General features: G+C 31.1%; 1 protein-coding gene across 1 annotated transcript in view; it reads right to left on the bottom strand.

Annotated features, from left to right (window-relative positions):
- Nucleotides 1-3407: 3407 nt before the first annotated feature.
- LOC147078136 (serine protease inhibitor dipetalogastin) overlaps nt 3408-17058 on the bottom strand; it is a 191270-nt gene continuing 177619 nt past the window's right edge. Inside the window, exons 5-12 of the mRNA XM_085961248.1 lie at nt 16153-16314; nt 14054-14197; nt 11736-11906; nt 8891-9052; nt 7216-7341; nt 5735-5911; nt 4051-4209; nt 3408-3609 (exon numbers count right to left, since the gene is read on the bottom strand). Coding sequence (XP_085817374.1) covers nt 3534-3609; nt 4051-4209; nt 5735-5911; nt 7216-7341; nt 8891-9052; nt 11736-11906; nt 14054-14197; nt 16153-16314 — 1177 coding nt within the window. The 3' untranslated portion in view covers nt 3408-3533. The remainder of the gene's footprint in view (nt 3610-4050; nt 4210-5734; nt 5912-7215; nt 7342-8890; nt 9053-11735; nt 11907-14053; nt 14198-16152; nt 16315-17058) is intronic.

The following is a 17058-nucleotide window of genomic DNA, read 5'->3' as shown; positions in this document are numbered from 1 at the left end:
CTAAGAAAATCACAATGTGGACCTCAACAGTGTGTTGGTTTTATTAACAGACTTTTGTTTTTTTAATGAGAAATGCATGTTAGCCACCTTTTTCTCAATCTATCAAGCCCATACTCTGGTCCCAAACACACATTAATAAACAATATGTGAATTTTGTTAGACCCTGGATTCAAACCCGGAATCTTCAACGATTCAGTAAGCGCTCGGCCATCTTGTGTATTATTTAGATACCTAATAATAGTAAACAAAATATTCACATTGTTTAAAAGTTGTACTAAAACAGTTGTTCACAATCATTTGTACAACAACACTTTATTTATGCAAACACCGTAAATAGTACCACCGGGTCTATTCTATACAAAAGGCGACTATCGACCGCTAACGTGCTAACGTGATAATTTATATTGAAATATTATAATTGTAATTGTATTGTAATCAGTTAATCAGTCGAAACTGTCTCTCTCTATCGCTCATGCTCTAAATTTTAGCACAAGCAGGGGGCATGCCGTTAAAATATATCATTTATTGCAACAATTAATACCGGCTAATTATAATTGTTACAATACGTGTTAATAATTTGATACAAACATACCTTAGTTAGCGGTTTTAGTAGACGAAAGCAGCCTTTTGTATAGAATAGACCCGCATGTATAAGTCTAGTCATATTTGGGGATTTTTTGTTTACTATTTCATTGGAAGTAGCGACGAGTGGTTTTATGAAATATTGAGCGTTGAGTCAGTTAAGTTGTGTTTGTGAAGTGGTAAAATTTTATAAACAATTGCATTTTTATTGTATTATTACTATGTACAAATAAAAAACAAAATAATTGAAAAGAATATATTTATTTAAATACACTTCTTAACAGAATAATTATTTACAACAATTTATAGCGATTTTTTTCATTACAATATGTTCGAATCGACTGATATTTTTTTTTTATTAATTTCGTATACCTAATTTTCTAACTATGATTAATGTTGAACTTAAAATTATGTATAATACGTAGTATATATGTATAAGTATATAATACTATAATCTAAATAACTAATTAAGTGTCAATTGAAAGAACATTGTTCACAACTAGACTAATCATGGAAGCAATCTTTATATAGATTTTTACATATGCATAAATATCATCGTAACGATTTAACAAAATTATTAATTATTAATTATTTATTTAACAATTTAATTAATTAACGTGAATCATCTCTATTTTTTATTATGAAAATCTACATATCGCCACCGCATTTTTCTAAGTCTGAGATGTATAGAGTGTCAAGTTATGCTAAAGTGAAATAACATTTAAAAAAAATCAAAATATGATGACAGTTCCAAAACTAGCGAGATTCCAAATTCAAAATTCATGCACTGTGATAAAGTATGATATCTGATTTATTTTCATTTGTGTATTTTTAATTAACATGGCGATGAATTTCTGTCTGAATATTAACATGACAGATTTAGAGAGAGAAAAATTCAACCGTATTGATAATAATAAAACATTATTTAAAACTGCTAGTTTTTCATATTTTCGTTTATAATCGATGCTAAAAATATTTTTCGTAGACCTTGTTAAAAAGTGACAGAATATGTAAGATTTTAGTACATTGCTAGTCACAGTGGCTTTTTGTGCGTAGCTTCCTAACATTATATGCATTCCGACATACGATGTGTAATTTATTAAGGTGAAGCTATTTTACCATGAATATGCGCAGACAAAAATTCTTTTAGTGCGCAGTAATTATGCGAGGCTAATGTTATTATTTTTATAGGTGCTAGTAGGACGTAAGTGATTTTATATCGAAAATAGTTATCTATATGGTTATATTATTTAGAATTTCATTTTCAGTATCCCAAGAGTTATTCTGTTGCCAAGTTACAACAATTTTTGCATGGTAGTTAGTTGATTACAATAATATATTATGATAAAACCAATAAAAAAAGTAAAGTTACACTTGATCGTTGACGCTCCTTTGGCTTAGCATTGTCGATAATTCAAATTATTGAAAAGATACTTAATTTTGAAATCAAACAAAATATGTCATAATGTATTGGAAGGGAGGTTTTTTTTTACTTATTTCAAGATAATTAGGTGGCGATATTTATTGTTATAAAACTGATACAGTTCACCACTCGTTAGTGCCCATTTCTTTACGTGTATTTAATTTTCATTAATAAATAATATTAAGTAATATTTTTTAAAATCTGTTATCAAATATTTTTAACATCTTTGTACCTTTTGAAAATTGAGTTTCATTTAAAGGATTAAGCCAAAAGCATTGAATGAAATAGTTGGCAACTTACGCGTATCACGGCACATTTAGATTAATTATAAAATACTTATTAATAAGCTATGAAAATAAATAAAATCCCTAGCGTAATTGGATGAATAAATAATTTACCTAAAATAACACATTTTTTAAGTAAAATCACATTTCTTAAAAAAAATAGTTTTAAATGCATTCACTGACATTAAAAAAATTAGCGCATAGTAATTATGTCATTTTTTATATCAAAATATTAAATCGATTACACAAAAATAATAAGTATGATATAGTCATACCTAACCGCGTATTTGAAAAAATGCAATTGAATAACATTTTGATTGTGGCCTACGCTATTAAAATTTATATGTAATTTGAACCTATTAAAAGCAAAGACAACACATTTTTGATTATTTTTTTTTTTAAATTACAAAATCCATTTTAATGTGGGAATTTATTAACGATTAAGTACTTATCCATGAAATTATAAAACATTACTCACAGATTTCATCTTTTCCTCCAATCTATATATTTTAGAAACACTTCAGGACTATGTAAAATTAATTGTAACAAAGATAATTTTTCATCTAAATAAAGTTATCTTTCCTCCCAAAACATTAACTATTATTATTCACACCAAAAATTAACAACGGAAAAGAAAATCAACATTTGATGCTTTTGGACTTTGTTGGGTTTGCTTCTAGTAGATTCATTTTCATTGTTGTGATATGAAATTCATAAAATGAATTGTATAATTTAATTATTCTAGTGCAAATATAAAAAAAGGAATACATATTTTTGCATTAATTTTTAGGGACTTATAATATGGCAAACAGTAAAAAAATATAAAACCTTATTGATAAAATTCTAAAAAAACATATTAGTATATGAAAATATACTATTTGTATGTTTCATATTATTTCTAACGATATTTTCCATATTTTAAAGTAAATTAAAAATCGTTTGTTTTGATAAAAATCTACAAAAAGCATTTATAGCACAGATGGCGATCCACTCACTTTTAATAAAACCTTTTTTATGAATGCACAGATAGAGAATAAATTATATTTTTAAATATCTCCTATTAAGAAAATTATTGTTGTGAAATATTACAATGATAATAATTATTCATCTCATTAGTAACACTGCAAAATCCATTAGAATCAAGATCAAAACTCGAATACGTATTACCGCCATTTCTGTATTTTAAAACCACTTGAGTATTTTTTATTTTTTTACGTTTTAAACTTCTACGACATCAGTCCGTTTCAGTAAAGATAATTTTTGGGTTCTTCGGCCAAAGGTTGGTCGCAGCTTCCGAGATGCTTCCATTGCACCAGGCTCCTAAAAATATAACACACGAAATAAATATATTTGCTCATAAAGTATATACGAGTAGATTAACGATTCCAGAATTAACAAAATTACCAATTTAAAATAAAATACAATTCACAGGATATACCTATTATATAGGAATCTTTTATTCCGCATAGTTTATTAAAGATTATGCATGATTTCGTAAAAAAAATAAACTTGTTTATTTGAGCAAATTAAACCGTTCCTGATGTTTCGTTAAATTATATATTAAGTATAATTATGTTATAAATAATACAATGTCCTTCCATAAACAATATAACATAGTACAGTTGATATACCCAATCAAAGTGATTTCTGAAAAACATAAATTCAGATTAAAACACCTAAAACTATTTCATTTTTAGGTTATGTAGGCTCTATTTTTATTTCTCCTCATCTTTTATTTGGTAAAGTTATCCTATGTTTTACCTAGAGCGGCAGTTTTCCATTTCCAAGAAACATCTGTTGGAGTAGGTCTTGTCGTCTGTTCCGCAGACGGGGTCATATTCAGCAGGGCAGATTCTGGCGCAGCCGCTGAACTGGAAACGAGCCAAGCATCGCGCCAAGGGTACCACGAACACATGTCGGCTATAAATTTAACAACATTGTCATATTAATAATTATTATTGATCATTTTTTTTAGTGCCCACCCATATTTTTTTTTAAGTGAACATTACAAAGTATAATTTATACACTTATAATTAATTTATACGTAATGTTTATTAAGCAATTGCATACAAAATCAAATGAACCAAATCTTAATAATTTATAAAGCAGCACCCAAGTAGCGCAACTGATATTCACCAATATCAGAAACAATTTGGTTGAAAACGGTTCTTGCCCTCACAATTGGCATTACTAATAGCTGATTAATTTTAAACCTTAGAAGAGCAAACAACAACTGATGTTCTCAATTTACTATCTTATATAATATTTGTCTTGAATTATTTGTAACGCATGAGAGAAAACATATGGAAATGTGTAAGAGAGAGCAGGGGGAATAGAAGTAATATTTAACAAAATAAATTTGAAAAATCGAAGGGATCATTTATTTTAATAGGGTCGTGAAAGAAAAAAATGATACCCTTATAATAGTTTGACTGGTGCTTACAGTGTGGTAGCATATCGAGTGATTAGAGTGTCAAGAGATTCAAGAGATTAGTATATGGTACCGCTACGTGGTAATATTTGCTAGTCAAATAATAGTAGATAATTAGATATTGAATGCTATAAATCAGTTAAATTTTTTTTTATAAAATTGGTTCATTTTTTTCTATAAATATTGATGCAAAACAATTTATTTCTATTTAAGAATGATTTGGTAGCCTTTACCAAATTCAAACTAATGATAATGAACAAAGAAATTTTGTGTAGTAAAAATGCAGAAAACTACAGTATCTCAACCATATAATGAAAGGGCAAAAGTACAGCATTTCCTGAAGTGCCATCCAAGGAAAGATCAATGGTAAATAACCTCCTTGAAGTATGAGTTCAGTTCCACTGAACTGTTTCCGGTATCCGATGATACAGAAAAGATCGCCCTTATGATGGGGTGGCCGACTTTTATTAGGGGATGAAGAATCTAACATACCGCTATCGATTGATTAAAATACCATCCGACATCTTGATATATTTTTTGTAATTTCACAAATCTTAGATGATAATAATAGTATAGGTTCTGCCATTGTCAAAGAAAACAATATGATTAACTATTTCTTTTATTCAACGAATAATTCACAAGATTTAAGAATGTACCATTCTAATTATTAAATATACATCATTTTGAAAAACACTTTCTGAAAAAATATATTATAACCAATAGAAAAAATCTTTTTCAAAAAAGTATGTCACTGCGTAGCATAGAGGTAATGCGCGGATGGGACGTAAACCCGGGAGATGCAGGGTTCGATTCTCTGCCGGGGTGGCTTACTTTTTTCAAAAAGATTTTTTCTATTGGTTATAATATATTTTCTCAGAAAGTGTTTTTCAAAATTATGACGTATTTTCAAAACAATATGAAATAATCTGTACTATACCAACTCATTTTTCAAATATTTATTGGTTGGATAAATTAATATAATATATAACTGTGTGCTGTTATGATCAATCTTACCCGCAATTGTCCCTTTTCATCTCGCAGTCGTTCCTGTAGAACCTGATGTCTGATCCGCATACAACTGGACCTTCGCTAGGGCATGGAGCATTACACCTGGCAGTAGCTCGGCAGTGAATGGCGCTTGCCTCTACAACTCGCTGTCCACAAGTCGCGACTCGCATCTCGCAATCGGACCTATAGCATTGATAAAAGTTTAATTATATTTCATAAATAAATTCAACAACCAATCCCAAATTATAATAAAATCTATCATTGTCCTCGAAGGATTTTAAAGAGGGAAGAGTTAAAAAGGTCTATTTAATTTAGACATAAGATTGAAATAGATCACGATGAAATGAGGCGTTGTAATTAATTGTAGCTTTTTATGCGTTATTTGTAACCGGTTAGTTTTAACGCTAGTATCTTTTTTTGCCGTATTTTATTTAAAAATTAGAAAAATATCCCTATTTATATTATCTGATAGACCCCTTTTTACAATAAATATTTAAAAAATAATATCGGAAGTATCCACGTTTATTTATATCGCTTTTAATAATTGGTTTCTGTTAGTTTTATATTATTACATATTTTATACAATATTACATTACACATAAAATATGACATATTCTAAAAAGTTCTATAAAAGCTGGTAAGTCGATAATTTAGGTATTTAGAGTTAACGACGGATTATGTGTCTATTAATAAATATGTATGCTAGAAAAAAATCAAGGTCATCCGATATATAGAACATGTACATATAGCACAAAAAATAGCATTATGACTGATTTTAGAGGGCATGTCAAACTCTAAATTGCAATTATTCCATAACATGATTTCGAGACTTACCAACTTTTGGCAGTAAATCCTGTATTATCTTCGTTAAGTGTTCGTGTAACATTTAATCAAATGACGAGTTCTTCGTTGAACATTTCACCGTGGAGTATATTTGTACGTATGCTACAACATGTGGCGAATTTTATGAGATGTCTTTACTAAGTTAGATTAGGTTAGGTTAGAGTTAATCTAATTGGAACAGTACTATTTGCAAACTATCTCCACATTTTGTAAGATACCTACAAATGTATTCCACGGTGAAATGTTCAACGAAGAACTCGTCATTTGATAAAATGTTATACGAACTGATGTTTCACGTACTGCAGCGCACCAATAAGTGTCCCACGATGAACTGCATACGTACAACTTACATGTAACCGTATTATCTATCACCTGTACGAACACCATATGTATTGGTTCTTGAAACTAGATCCCTTAAATGAGACAATGGATGAAGAGGGTAGGGGGGGGTCGTCACAACTACCTAAAACTCTATAACGTAACTTACGGATGAATTCTACTGTCAAAGGAATTGGGAATCTCATACGACTAGCCTAGATTAGGGAGGTGTACTGCAAGATGGTGGTCAACCTTCAATAGAAAACCGCACTAACAGTAGAATAAATAATATATATAAAATAATATACAAATTCTTTATTTCTTACTTATAAACGTTTCCATCCGACCCGCAAACTGGTGTAGAAGAAATTTCGTTTTCGCATGAAGTTGGGCAAGAATCTGGTCTCATGAGCTCCGTGCAATTTCCAACATGGGCAAGCTGTACGCCTTTCCTGTAAAACAAACATAATATTCAATATACAACATTGAAAATGATGGAGAACACCTCTAGCTCTTGCAGGAAATACGAATCGTGATGATATACTAGGTATACGATGGAATTTAAAATAAATTTATTTAAGTCGGTTAAAATCTAAATATAACTAAATAAATATAATAAACACTAAGTACGTACAGTTTTATCAAAATACTCAAGCTCGTTTTGAAATAAATGAAAACCATTTTCAATCTTACAATTTTTTTTATTTAGAAACAATATTTTTTAAATTATAAAGTGTTTTTTTAAATTATGAATAATTCAAATGTCTCTTTGAAATCTTCGAATAAATTTATTAAACCACTACCCACTATCCAATTCGCAATCTAAATCTTATTAGATGTTTTCATAAAGTGGCATTACTATCATATAGTAGAATGCTTACAATTTTACAACGTTTTTATTAGGTCGTATTCTTATTTGTCCGGTGGTTGTTTATCCAGTACAAATCTTGCAATCAATTTTTAACTAACTTCCCGACTAGCTAGACATTTGTAACTTTTAGAATATATCAGAACAGAAGAGTTTAGAATGTATTTTTTTAAAACGTTTAGCCATATTTAAGTAGAATTGAATTTATTTTCAGTTAATTCTGTTTTGTATGAAAAGTTATTTCGGAAGAAATCCGTAATCCAATCCACTATTATTGGTTGCTAGGGTCCTAACAACTAAATTATTAATATATACCTACGTGCGTTACTATGGAGATCAATATGAGTGTCAAAATGACATTTCAGTATTATTTCTATCAAATACAAATTTTTTTGATCGTTTAAGCTAGTCAAGTCAAGTCAAGTTTATATGATTCAACAGAAAATTTGAAAACGTTGTATATAAAAAGTTCTTTTTATCTTGTAATAATTATCCTTAAGGCGAAGTGTTGGTTTAATGCAAATCTACTGAGGAGATCCAGAAATAAAATACAGAGCATGCAATCAAAGATAATTTACATTAGAAAGTGTTTGAAATAATCACTACGTAGGTATCTAAAAGCATTAAAAAATGAAAAATATACTTACAATAAGAAAAACATCTTAACATTAATTTAATGTGCGTTAGTACGGTGTCCTCCTATTACTATATAATATTACTTAATAGTTAGTTTATATATATATAATTTGAAAATATCTCATGCATATATTCACTAGAAAAAATCCTTTTTTAGAAGAAAAATACGAAAAATACTTTTCCAATAAAATTATGCTACGGGCATCCTACTTAATTAATAATACTTCACCTAGTAGTTTTTACATAAAATTCTTATCTAATGTTGGCTATCATGCTTTAATTGCTAACCGACGACACGGATTACCCCAAATATTTAGTTTTTATAACCTGCTTGCACTTGCTAATAATTTAATAAACTATTTCTTTTATTCAACAAATAATTCACAAGATTTTAGAATTTAACATTTTATATATTGAACATGCATATTTAGAAAACATCTTATGCATATACCTACCCACTAGAAAAAAATATGGAAAATGTTTTTGAAAATACTTACAAGCAAGTAGCTACTTTCAGGTGGCAAAGGTTCTGGTATGTCGCAGCATCAGTCCCGCAGACTGGCTCCAAGCTGGCACCACATTTCACCTTCAAGCACTTGCTGAGTTTTGCCCGGCACTTCTCCATTTCAACTTTTGTCACTCGCTTTCGACTGCTCACTCTATGAAACATAAATTAAATTGTGATATACTATAATATAATATCATTACAATACTGAGAATCTCTGAATAGTTACCATATTATCTAAAAAAAATAATTATCAACCGTTTCAAATTATAATCAAACAAATAGAATTCCTTGTACGTTTCAGGTGCTACGGCGTAGAGGTAAAAGGTTTGAATATTCGATAATGTTAAGTAAAAGTGAAATACTGCCATCTATGTAAAATGAAGCAAAGTTAAATGAACACAAATCGCCAAAGTTATTAAATTTTGTCGCTAGATGAATAATTATTGTAATTTAGATAATAATAATATTATTAGTCATGCTGTTTCTATCCAGTGATGCCAACCGTACTATAATTATAGTAAAATACTATAATTTAGATTTCGCGAAAAATGGAAAATACTATAATTTTACGCCATATATACCAAAATACTATAATTTTAAAGGAATCAAGACGAAAAATGTTTCTGTACTATATATTTTTCAGAAATACTATAATTTTTACGCCTTTGTACTATAATCAGCATATAAAAATATGGCAACACTGTTTCTATCTTACCGTAAATGAAATATTAATTACTATTGTTAGTTTTCATCAGTTTTGTCTTATCTTCCCTACATCGCTATATTTTATTAGTAGTATCGCTTGAATTCCGATTACATAACTAACTAAAAACTAATAATTAATATCACCATTTTTATGTTACGTTAGTACTGGAGTGACGAAATATATCATAATATTCTTTTGTTGAAGAGCATTGTAAAATTATTTTATCATCTTTATTATGAACTTTCTCTATCACAGACGCAACCCCAGTGGAAGATAGATAAATAATATTTTTATAACTACCTTATACTGAATAGAAATTTCATATTGTATACATTTTTAGTTACTTAACGAATATACAGTGACGTCCCTAAGTAAAATTCTGCCCTTAAGCAGACTTAGAATGTTGTACCTTTTCAGTTTTAGTTTCGAATTCTATGTATTTTTTTTCTTTATAAACATACACCAAAAATTTTTAAATTTACAAATATAATATACACTATATCCTGAGAATTAAATCATTAACACGAAAACTACCCTCATACAGTGGGTTACATGTAAATTGTATGTAAACATTTCACCGTGCCACAGTTTGCTGTGAGCTTTCTTATCCGAAAGAGATGACCGTATACTACACAGTCTCCAACTTTATTAGATTCAATATGAACAAATTCAATTTTCATAGCTGATTTTGGCAAAATTCATGAATTTCAGGAATGAAAACCTAACCTAACCTAACAAATAATCCAGTATATATCGGCTATTTTCAAAAAATTCTTTCCTGCTGGCTTCCTCTAAAGTGTAAACCAACAAGAACAGTGTTTTATTTAGACATGAATTTTATGTCAGTACTATACGAGCCAAAGAGGTTGGACAGTCTTTAATATTCGGCCATATATTTCCGAAACAACATTTCACGGTGTAGGACTTCGGTCCGTAGGTTTCCGGACATGCATACAAAGATGATTTTAAGTACGTGAATGTCTGTGGCGATGACGGGTTTGGAGGCACCCTTATAAAAAAGTGTTTGTGCGGAAAACCTTAATTACAGTATGTATTATAATGGTTCTTAAAATATTATAATAGTAATGTTGTTAGGAATTTTTATGCTTTGATTGTTTTTTAAACTAAGATGTCGTTACTTTATTGAAGTGACAGTTATATCGTTTGCTTCATTGAAAACCGCCACTTTCTCCCGCTCTCAATTGTGTGTATTTGTTTCTTTGCTCGATGCCCTTTATAATAATGCCGTCCATATATTATGACAACATATGGGACAACAAGTGTTTATAGATGGATGTATATTTGATGAAATTGTTCGCAGAGTAAAGCTAGGCTGGAGTGCTTCTGGCCACCTGCCTAATGTCTTTAAAAGTGACCTCCCACTGTGCCTAAAGCGCAAAGTGTTCAACCAGTGTGTGCTTCCCGTAATCAGATATGCGTGTGAAACATGGACCCTAAGTAAAAGAGTGATCGAGAAACTTAGAGTAGCACAGCGTGGTATGAAGAGGTGCATGCTAGAAAGGACAAAAATAGGAATGAGTGGATAAGGAAATAGACAAGAGTTTGCGATGTAATAGAGTTTGCCAATGGAAATGGGCTGGATACATAGCTCGAAGAAGGGACAATCGTTGGACAAATTTAGTCATCCAGTGGTATCCAAGAGGTACAAAAAGTCCGCACGTTAGACCTAGAGGCCGCTGGATTGATGAAATGATAAAATTCTGCGGAAGTACGTGGCAATGCAACGCATATGACCGAGAGAAGTGGAATCAGCTTGGAGAGGCCTTCATCCAGCAGTGGATAGATTCAGGCTGATGATGATGATATGACGCATGACTGCCTACCCCCAAGTATAATATTTAGATATAGGTAAATATATATTTTTTGATTTTTATAAATTATTCATTTTTTCACACAGCTAGCTTATCTTCATAGCATATTACCTAATGTAATTTTGTCAGTGACAATAATTGGTAACACTCTACTCAGATATCGTATTCCATAGCTGATGAAACCATAAAAATTACATAAATATCTGTTAATATTATACAATCACAGTTTTAACGTCACAAAATATCAGAATACAGTATACGAAATATAACATTATTAATTAAATATTATTTGTTACCCGCAATTAAGCATTTGCATTTCGCACTCGTTCCTGTAGACGTTTTCATCAGAGCCGCAAACTGGTTTGTCCCTCGCTCCAGCGCACGAGGAAGGGCATGGAGCCACGACCGACCCTGAGGTACGCTCTTGAGACACGCAGAAGGCCATCGGAACTTCGAACACGTGCTTTCTGAATTGGTAAACGAACAGTTGATATTTAATATTTACATATTATATTTAATTTTGTATTTTAGCTGTGTGTCAAGCACTTAAAACAATACCCGTGATCACCATGGTATTGACGAATATGAATATTAACTATTACATACCAGAACAAAAATAATTATTTATTGACAACTATATTTCACTACATAATTATATAACAGGATTAGAGTGTCTCCTTTAAAAAAATAATAAATTTAGTGCAATGCGGTAACTTTTTTGCAAAAAATAAAAATTTTCGATTGCATATCTCCTTCAAATTATTACCATTTATTATCACATCATTTTCTACAAACAATTTACCATATCTATTACTAGCACTATCGCATATTTTACAGTTTCGTCATATGGCCTGGTAGCCAATACATAAGTTTTTTTTTTGTATAGTGTTAACTGTCAATTCTTGTTGTAAATACATTATATTAATTGAAATAAAACACAATTCGTCTCTGTTCTGGCAGAACACACTAACTGGAGAATACTAGTTTTGAGTAATTTGACTTTGAAGTTGTTAAAATGTTTGAAATGGTCTATCATGTGAGTTTATTAGGTGATCGTAAAAAGGATGACTTTAAAATAAAGACTGTTTATTTATTAAGAAGGTTTCCAGACGGTCAAGTTTGAAATAAGGAACATTTTGGTATAACTAACTCAATATGTCATTTTTTCGAATTAGGGTCTTCTGCCAGAACAGTGACAATTATGTACATAGTACTTTGGCTAAGGGAAATTGATACTTGCTTTTCCCTCCACCACCAGCCACGTCTCCATACCTGTTATGCAGGCATATAGCGTGGCGTAACGAACGTTAGGTGCCCTTCAAAGTTGTACCGAAAGTATCCCAGGAGCAACTTCCCAAGACCTTGGTTGGCGTGCACTAGAGTGTGCGTGGTTCTTTGGTTCGTACTTCGATATAATGTATTACTGTCAATTCTCGATAAGAAAAGACCTTCTCGCTCGCCGTAAAATGCCGCAAACATTTTAAAGGCTGAGTTTTTGAGAAAGTGTGGTTTTTTGTTGAGAAAATTTTCCCTCGTAAATACCAAGTCGCAATAGCCGACCGGTCCAATTAACGGTCGGACCGATTGATACTACGTATTATGTTATAATTTAATTCGCCAAATGAACAAAATATTCAACGATAAAAATCTTAATTATTTAGACTGAGTATCTACGAGTATTATAGGCATGGCCCCCACATCCAAAAGCGGGCCCCCCGGCCAGGATCTTTGGCGGGCCCCCCTACCTATCTCTAAGTTAAATGGCATGTGTGACGCACAACAGAAACATCTTCAAAATTGTTTATTTTTACTGATTTTTTGTAGTTTTAATACATCTACTTGAATTATGGAGTTGTCGAGTATTAACACAAAACAATCAAAGATTTTATCTTACAACTTCATTTTTTAAATGTTAATAATCCCTTCGTGAAATAAGTAGCGCCGCAGGCAACTTTTTTTACTATTAGAGCAAATTTGAAATGTGTGTTTATCTCACATTTTCAATTCAATTCAATTTCAATTTATTTATTTATTTTACATATTGTGGACATTACAAATTATAAGTTTAAGACGTTCACAACGTGACATTTAGAAACAAAGAAATATTATTAAAACAGTTTTATGTACAGTATAAATGTGTAAATACAAAAAATATTAAGTATATAGGTACAAGGAAGTACACCGGATGAGTTAAGCAGACCCTATTTTAAGAATTTAAAAAACAACGTCCACCTAGATTCACCCTCACGTAAGTGGAATATATCAATATCCGAAGCGATTTTATTAAACATGGTTATTGCCCTCCCAATTGGCATTACTAATGGCAGGTTAGTTCTACAAACAACGGATGTCCTCGATTCCTAAGGTAATTATCAGAGACACACAAGCCAACACCCCCAAGAATGGCAGAGTTCATATTTTCGCCGCGATATCTGATTGACTCGCCACGCCGGACCCCCCTGAGCCCGGGCCCTTCGGCTAGAGCCCTGTCAGCCCCCCCCCCCTTGTGGGGGCCATGATTATAGGTATATAGTTAACTATTGTTTCACTAATAATTTATTGAATGACACCTTCTGATTTTATAAATTTGATTATAAATGAATAGTTGATTTACCCGCAATTTTTCGCCTTCATACTACATGCGTTGGAGTAGAGTTGACCATCTGATCCGCATGTTGGCCTGGCTACCCTCCAGCAGGATTCTCTGCAGTGTCTGGTTGTCTGGCAATACTTCTTGTTCGTCCTCACAACTCCTTGTCTGGAAAATTCAACAAACTCATTTGTTCAATTATTTATGACAAAAACAATAGTATTTTGTACAGTTTTACGAAGTATTCAGGATCAGTAACGTCCCGTGGGGGTATTTGTATTAAGCTTCGCATAGAGGTGGCAGTTACTTGAAGGGCGGCAATGATTTTTGTATAACCTTACGCTATTTTTAGATCTGCTTTCAAATTTCTATCTGTATGCCTTATGGTAAATACATGTTATACTGAATAGTGCTAAATGAAAACAAAAAAATGTCGAGGACTTCTTCGAGGAGGAGAAGTTCTTTGAAATAAATCAATAAGTATAGGTACCTACAAGTAGCGAAGGGTGGAGGTAGGCTATTAATATCCGCCATAAATAGTGCAGATTAAACTTTGTCAGTCATACGTATTTGTTTTCATTAAACTAAGACTAAAATTTACAGGATGGTGTTGGTTAGTTTTTAAAATTTAATTAAACACTGCCATAATAGACACCCAACCATAATAGATAATAGTCAAAAAACTCTCATCTATCCATAAAATATCTAAAATTACGCCATTACATCATACATAAGTTTTGTTTTTTTTTGATAGAATAATATTTTTATCTATTATAGTTTGATTTAGGCAGGGCTTAATGAATTAAAAAAATAACCAACAACATGTGTAATAATATGTATTTCTAATTCAATGAAAACAGATAATAGTATGAATGAAAAAGTGTGCATAATTTTGTCATATCGGCCAAAATATACCAAATCTATTATAGTTTGGTTTAGGCAAGGTTTAATTGATTTTTAAAAACTAACCAACACCATCTGTAAATAATTGTAGTCTTAGTTCAATAAAAACAAATACGTATGACCAGATGACCAACAAAGTTGAATTCAACATTTGAATGGTCCAAGACATAGCTTATAATCAGTATCTTTAGAATTATCTTGAAATGTGTTAATCGTGCCCATTTTTTGAATAATAAAATGCACAATTCTTGTCAAATTTGGGATCACAGAGATTATCAATATATTTTTTTATTGTAAATATTTCACTATAATAATGTCGACATAAATTTTACTAATGGTTTTATAAATGCGCTTAAAAACACACATGGATGTACTGAAATATGACTATATTCTAAAACATTAGATCGAGAGGCTTAAAATAATACTATTTTATGTAATAAAAATACTTTATGCAGTCATCAAATGTTTAAAATAAATATAAAGGATAATAAGGCTTCTAAATGACATAAATAGATTATCTACAACGTTTAAGGAATGTCCAGGCTTATGATTTAAAAATACCTTAAAAGCTCCATTTTGACCTACGGCGCACGTAGGCCGTTAACGGAACTAGACCGAATTTAACTTGGATCTTTTGGCAAATTGAAATTTGGATTTTTTTAACAAGTTCCCATTCATAACTCAAAATACCCAAAACGTTAGTTGCCTCCTTTTTGCTTGTCGCTATCAATTCACAAGATTTAAGAATGTAGCATTCTATATTGAACATATATAATTTTAAGACACGTCAGAGAAATGTTATATAGTGACTAGAAAACAACTTTTTGAAAGAAATACGACATCCATCAACAGTCCACTTTGCCACAATTATAAAAAACACTCATAGTTTAGTAGTCAAGAGCACAAGGGTGCGAATCCTGTTGGGTGTCGTATTTTTTTCAAAAGTTATTTTCTAATGGATATATATTTCTCTGCCGTGTTTTCAAATGATGTATTGTTATTTAGTTTTATTCCAAAACCTCCTCAGAATATCGCCGATCGCGATTTGCGATTTATTTTAAGCAAGGGATACAGGTAGTATCTATATAAATAGATACCCCACCTTCCTGCACTGCAGTGTCTTCCTCAAATTAGTTTTGCCATTATCCGATATACATAAATTTAATTCCTGTAATAAAACAAGATAAGCACATTTTAAATTAAAATATAAATTAATTTACCCGCATGTAAGCAACTTCATCTGACATGTATTCTTGTAGACGTTTCCATCGCTTCCGCAAATTGGTCCATCTAGGGGGGCCTGGCCGCAGTCAACAGGGCAGTTCTCGCGATGGGCCGAGATGTTGTTACATGCGCCCACATGGGAAAGGCCTACTCCAACCCTTTAAAATAATCATTACATTATTTGTAAGTATTTATTTCTTTTACAGATAGATTACTCGTAGATATATTTTATAATCTGACAGTAATTATTAAGCATTTCTTCGGAAAAATAAAACTATCGCAAAAGAGCTATTTTTCCGAAGAGTGGCTCAATAGTTCTTGGAAAAACCTAATAAAAAGCATAGTAGTTTATTATATTTATGTATTGAGGTAAGTATAATTGTGTCACTGGATTTCAAAATCAGCCAAGTCCATAATAGATGAATAGGAGAAAAACAGCATTTTGTTTTCTCAAGTACACAGTCACTAAGGGTGAAAGTTTATATTTTTTCAATTATAGAATATTTAAAATTAATAAGTTCCACATTTCGATAATGCATAAATGTTAAAAAGCAGTAGTTCTTCAGCAATTCACAAAAAAGTCAAAAATACCTAAAGGTGGACTTGGCTGATTTTGAAATCTAGCGACACAATTGTTAAAATAAGTTAGCAGTCTAAGCTGCCTATCTCACTTTAAAAATGAACACAGATAAGACAGGGACTGTTAAAATATAACACCTTTTGACAGTTTAAATTTTAGACGGTTAACTTATTGTAACAATGATAACAAATATGATAAACTACCGTCAATAGCCACCGATAACCGCCTTGTGTATAGAATAGACCCACATGAGTGTGAAACAGAAAAATATCGATAAAATGTCTACTGTGATTGCAAGGAAGCGAATTTTGAAGTTATACTT

This window comes from Rhyacophila brunnea, unplaced genomic scaffold (genome assembly GCF_057557595.1).
Source record: "Rhyacophila brunnea isolate RB1 unplaced genomic scaffold, BYU_Rbru_1.0 scaffold_12, whole genome shotgun sequence".
In the NCBI taxonomy this organism is placed as follows: Eukaryota; Metazoa; Arthropoda; class Insecta; order Trichoptera; family Rhyacophilidae; genus Rhyacophila; species Rhyacophila brunnea.
The sequence above is the reverse complement of the archived record's forward strand: the minus strand, read 5'-3'. Positions and strand labels throughout refer to the sequence as shown.